Source organism: Atta cephalotes (assembly GCF_000143395.1).
Source record: "Atta cephalotes unplaced genomic scaffold scaffold00028, whole genome shotgun sequence".
NCBI classification, from domain to species: domain Eukaryota; kingdom Metazoa; phylum Arthropoda; class Insecta; order Hymenoptera; family Formicidae; genus Atta; species Atta cephalotes.
In genome coordinates this window covers 2,634,643-2,640,871 of record NW_012130092.1, presented here as the reverse complement: position 1 = coordinate 2,640,871, position 6,229 = coordinate 2,634,643, and the positions used below count along the sequence as shown (strand labels likewise).

The 6,229-nt window shown below is 33.8% G+C and overlaps 1 protein-coding gene across 1 annotated transcript in view; it reads left to right on the top strand.

Moving 5' to 3' along the window:
* The window catches only part of LOC105620677 (protein rhomboid), a 13,362-nt gene extending 10,372 nt beyond the window's left edge, over positions 1-2,990 (top strand). The window contains exons 2-4 of the mRNA XM_012202167.1: positions 769-939; positions 1,722-1,877; positions 2,670-2,990. Coding sequence (XP_012057557.1) covers positions 769-939; positions 1,722-1,877; positions 2,670-2,990 — 648 coding nt within the window. The remainder of the gene's footprint in view (positions 1-768; positions 940-1,721; positions 1,878-2,669) is intronic.
* Positions 2,991-6,229: the final 3,239 nt, after the last annotated feature.

Below are 6,229 nucleotides of genomic sequence, written 5' to 3'. Positions count from 1 at the left end.
ATATATGTAGATACACTATCGTCTTTAAAGTTTCAGCACAATCTTCGTTTTTGAAAATATTAATATAAAGAATAAAATATGAATACAGTTATATTATGTTTCTTAACTCATTATTTTTTTTACCAAAATAGAAACAATAATTTATATTTTTAAATTATTTCTTAAAACTTAATCTCCTCGATAATGAAAGTCCAAATTCTTGGCATTTTGTCGATAATTTTTTTAAATGCCTTATTCAAGACTTATATTTAATCTAATATCTAATTTCTGCGAAAATATTGTTTACATATCATTTTCTAATTGTTAGTCGTCAAATATTTATTGTTATCTAGCGTAAAAAATTAAAAATTGATATTTTTAAAAATCATAAATCATATCTAATCCATATATTTGTCTATTTGAGAAACTTATTTATAATTTTTGTTTATAATTATTTTTCAGCAATCTGCGACTTTATTAAATACTTTCGTGATCGAAAATAGAATACAATATATTATTGTATATTTCCATATTTTATATATAAAAAATAGAATTGTTAGCATAAATATAAAGTGAAACTTTTGATTAGCAATGTATAATAGTAAAATAGTATAAAATATAGTTTAAATTAGTTTGTATATTTAATAAAGTTTGTTAACTGTAATTTACTTTATTTCTAACAGCGACGTACAATTATTTCCATGTTCTTGGATATATATGTCGTGTTCTTCTTTGAATAATATTCCGCGGCAAAGGCAAGCACATTAAACGTGCTTTCTCTCGTAACAGATAACCGTCCACTGCCTGGGAGACGAAGCGATGTTACGGAGATGGTTGGTCTACGATCCCCGTCAGAGAGTACAGGGCTGGAGGTTTGCCTCCTACATGCTGCTGCACTCGAACGCACTTCACCTCGCACTCAACGTGGTCATTCAGCTGGTCCTGGCTACTCCACTCGAGGTGAGCCAATCAAGTAAATTGCGGAGACATCGTTCAATTGGCGTCGAAATATCATATTTAAAGGAACGAGTCCCTCCTTCGACAGAAGGATTCTCTTTATGATTACTCCAGATAACAATTCTATATAGTCGAATTAAAACTCTCTTCGTCAAGCAATATGTACACAGAATATTGAGAGGAAGCATGACAGAATAGAGAGAGAGAGAGAGAGAGAAAGAGAGAGAGAGATTGTTCTTTTAGAAATAAATTTTTTTTCAAATTAATAAAAAAATAAAATAAAGAATATATTTGGGAGTCAAATTATTGCACAATTGAATATATAAAGTCAATTTTATGTTGTTCACATCCTTCCATTGATAATGACTTTAAAGTAAATCGAAATGCATACGTCTCTCAATCTATACTTTTGTTTGCGAACGATGTACATTAAATTTGTTATAATGGAAAGATTTGCACTAATTACCATGTTGATTCCCAATATTCCTTATTTTACACATTTTCTTGAATACTGGGAGTTCTTACTCTGTTTATATTTTTTAAAATATGTTGTATGAGATTTTGATTTATAAATAACGTATATTATTTTTTATCTTTTTACACAATATATTGCATAGTAGATTGCTATGCTTAAATAAACAAATTTTCAAATTGGATCTCTTTATTCTAATATTAAGATTCCGATTTATTATCCAATATGACAAGTTTTATGAGAAATAGATTACAAAGATTATAATTCTGTGTACGGAATTGCAGATAGAAACGAAGGAAACTTGTAATTGTAGGTGGAGCAAGGACGAATAGGAGTGGCGACTATCTATCTGGGCGGCGGAGTCTGCGGTGCTCTAGGAGCGTCGCTTCTGCAACCAAGTCTTTACCTGGTTGGCGCTTCGGCAGGTGTTTACGCGCTACTCACGAGTCATCTTGCTCATCTCTACCTGGTAAGTAAGAGAAAAAGTTTTTCAATTTCTAAAAAAACGGAGCTTATACGATGTAAACTGACCCTCAACCGATCTTTCGCTCCTTGAAAGTCCGCGCAATGTTGCTTGTCGCAGTATCAAAAAGGAGCAAAGCAAAAAAAGAAGGACTATAAAAGATGCTGTACTAAAATGTGTTGTCGATTCGCGCAGGAATGTTTTCGCTCAAAATACTCTTAGTAAACATCTTATTTAATGATTAACGAACTCTTTTTATGGGAAATACCAGTAATAAAAAATCCTCGAGAAGCAAACACAGATTTATTTATCGTATCTATTTATCATATTATCTTTGTATGATCAAATGCATGCATTTTTAAAAAATTATATTAACTTCTTGAAAGTTATATTAGGTCTAATCCAATTTTGTATTGATTCAATAAACTTCGTAAGTAACGTTAAATTCATAAATTACGCTCTAAAAAATATAGATGTGAATGTAACATCATGCAATGTTTATATAATTTTCGTGTTCATATAAATACCATTTAACATCAGAGGTTTTAAATCAACACCATATGATATAAATTTTTAAATGTTAAATCTAACACCATGTTGGTTTATATCAACACCAAGTGAGAAATATATAAATTCCACATGATGCTAAATCCACACATTATATTTTTTAGAGTGTAAATTGCTATGTGATTTAACATGTAATTGAGTCTTATTTTTATTTGTATCTTGATTCTTCATGGAGGAAAAAAAACGATTGCGTAGCATCTCCGTGCATTTTGTTTCTCTCGTTCGTTGCAGTGTCACGGCGAGCTACGCTACGCCGGCTGGCGTCTCGGGGCCGTGTTGTTGCTGGCCGGTGCAGACGTCGCATCGCTGCCCATTCCGGCGTTGCTTGGATGTGGCCGAGTCGGTTGGGCGGCACACGTCGCGGGTGCGCTAGCGGGTCCGCTTCTGGGTCTGGCCGTGTTTCCAAACCAAAGCAAGAAAGATGCCCGGGGCCGTAGATTTGTACGATATGTGCGGCTGCTGTCGGCCGTGAGCGTGATGCTGCTGATCGTTGGTGCCATCCTCGGCAATGTCTACTTGATCGCCCTGCCACAGCTCAGGAAGCCGTCCTGACAGAGGATCGAGATGCTCGTCAAGCTCTGCAGACGGTCCTTCCTGATCGTGAAGATCCGGGAGGCCGCCGAGAGCGTGTTCGAGTAGGCCCATGCAAACTCACAGGATCCGTGCGATCGATCGCGTAACTGCCAATGGACTTTCTCACTCCTCATCCCTCAGATCTCACGTGAAACTTGTGCAATCCAATCTCATCATATGTTAGATAAAAAGCATTACGCCAAAACAATACGCGATCGTGACTTCAGGCAATTTGTGCGAAAATTTTCATGTCTAACTTCAGAGGAAGATCATGATCGATACACTGAGCCATTTGTGAAGAAACTTAGGCGAGCTTTACGCTCAGTGAATTAGTAGGAAGAAACACCAAAGATCGATGGCTCATCGAACTTGGTATTTGCTGCCATTAGAATCTTTAGGATCTCGAGGATTCATTGCACGAAGTATGCAATAGAACCTTAGAAGGAAAGTGACTCTTCGTCTAATACTTTGATAAATTTGATATTACGAACATTGGTGAACATCACGACTTTTTCTACGGGCAGGTAAGACGTTTAAAATTGCCGATTACAACCCAGCCAATAGGCTAGGGTTGTACATGTAATATTTAATAACACGATTCTTAATCATTTTTCGTTATATCAATCTCGGTATATGAGCGAACAAGATAAACTATGAAAGTGTAAAATGTGTGTATAATAAAAATGAAAAAAATTTCTGCTATAACAATGTATGAGGCTGAAGCGAATATACATTGACAGTGCATGTAAGTCTGTCCAGCAATGGCAAACGATTATTGTAGATTATGAGAAGTAATTTATTTAAATAAACACAAGAGGCTATTGTTGATTCGCGTGGTAAAAACCGCGATTTCGAGTTAAAGTTATACATCATAACGTTGAGGACACTGGGATACCTTCATTCTTTCTATTATTCATATTTAGCGTGTACAAGATGTGTAAGAAGATGTATAAAATAAAGCGATCATATTACTAACATGAACGTGTTATGATATAACGAAAATTTTATTAATGGCAAGATAAATGTATTGATCGTTAATAAAACAAAGTTTAACAACGTGCGATTGATCTCGAGCTGCGAAACTGTAAACTCTTCGTACAAACTAATTCGCTGTTGTAGAAGTAACATCATAAATCCCGAATCATCTTTTATTAATTGTAGAACAAGAAGGTAACGGAATTACATAAGAGTCCAAATTGAATTTCTTCGCGTTAAGCCAAAGTCCTGCCATGTTTTCCGATAAGTGTGCAAAAGAAGAGATCTTTTATAGTGTAATCATAACGCAAAGATAATCGCGTTTCTATTTACGAAGCTGTAAGACTTGCGAAATATTTATAGCGTAGCGTAGCGTCTTTAATCACGATGTGCAGTGTTTGTTAAGAGAGCTCGTGTGCATACAAATTTGGAGACGTTCATCAATTTTCGACTGTGTTGTTTCTCTCCGCTTCAATTTATCATAGCCAACAACATCGACACTATCTATCGAACGGTAACATAAATTATCGTCATTATACAACTTGAATTAACAGCTCGATTAAACTTAAGCTCGTTAAAATTTTCTGATAAACAATTAGACGGAGATAAGGTGCTTCGGATATCGATCGTGACTCGCTTTACGAAATTGGTATCTAACATGGAAAAAACGTCTACGGTTATCACGATCAAAGATCGTCCATCAATACATTGATTAATAATAAGTATTAGTGTGATAACCATAAGTTGGCACATCTTAACGGCTATGGCTATTAAGATATGTCCTTAGGGTATTACAATTAAATGTATTGATGAACGAAAATTATCATGTTTCCGGTTGTAGTGTTTTTTTCCGTGAAGCAATCTAACCGACGGCTTCTACTTAATTTGAATATATATCTTTCTAGTCGCTTTTAAAATGTGTTGATATTTTGAAGAGCCATTAACCCTTTGTGGATCTTTGAGATCATCTCTTTTTATTTTATAAATTGCTTGTTTGATTTTTAAGAAATTTTATCTAATGAATCATTTTTTTGATAACGCTTTATTTAAATCTGAGGTCAAAAATAAAAAATTTTTTTAATAATCTGATTTATTATAACATTCAATTTTAGATTATATTTTTTTATTGCGAAGTAACATCAAGTTTCCAGTTTTGCTTTATTTGAAATTCATCATTATTGCGCAAATAATTGTACTGATTTCCAAATTAATTTCTAAATTATAATTATAAGCCCTGTGACGTTAGATTATTAAAGATTACTTTCTAAATCTGAATCAGTGGATAATCATTGATATTAGTATCAAGTATATCGCTGGTAATCAGTGAATTAAATGTGAGATCCTTAATCTAACTAATCTTTATTATGTGATCTAACTAACCTTGTTTTAGCTTAAATTCGATGAATATTGGAAGATTGAAATTAACTGATATGCAAATATCAGTATTTCAGTTATTAATGCTCAAACATTCTTTCTTTTTTGAACTTCACTATTTTGATTGATTCATCAGTGCCAAGTATGCCATTGGGTAATTAGTGACTATCTATTGATTCAGATTTAGAAAGTACTTTTTGAAATTCGACCTTTTCGGCCTGTATTTAAATTCAAGAACCCCTCCTAAAACCGAGCTTTATGATAATAAAATTATTTCTTGAAATTTGAATTTTAGGATCCTAAAGTTAGAATTGATTCAATACATTCTTAAAAATAATTTCCTCAAAATAACAAGATTTTCTTTTTTAAGTTTCTTTTTTAGAAAGCTTCTTAAGAGGTCTTCAAAGGGTTAAGAAAATTGCAGTAAGGCGCGATCTAAAAATATTAATGCCGAAATAAATTATAATCGCGCGTAATATATACACTCAAGCATGTAACAATATAGAGCGTAATGTCATATGCGAGAAAAGTAATGTTTTCCCGAACAGTTAATCGTATACTCATATATCTACTTGTTTATCAATGTTACATGAGACGAACTGGCTGTGATTATGTTAGTGTTATCGTCGACATGATTACACATTACTATCTTGTAAATAATAAATTATTATCTAAATATAAATATATGATTACACACACACACACACACACACACACACACATGCACGCACGCACGCACGCACACACACACACACACACACACACACACACACACACACACACACTACACACACACACACACACACACACACACACACTACACACACACTACGACACACTACACTACTACACTACATACTACGACACTA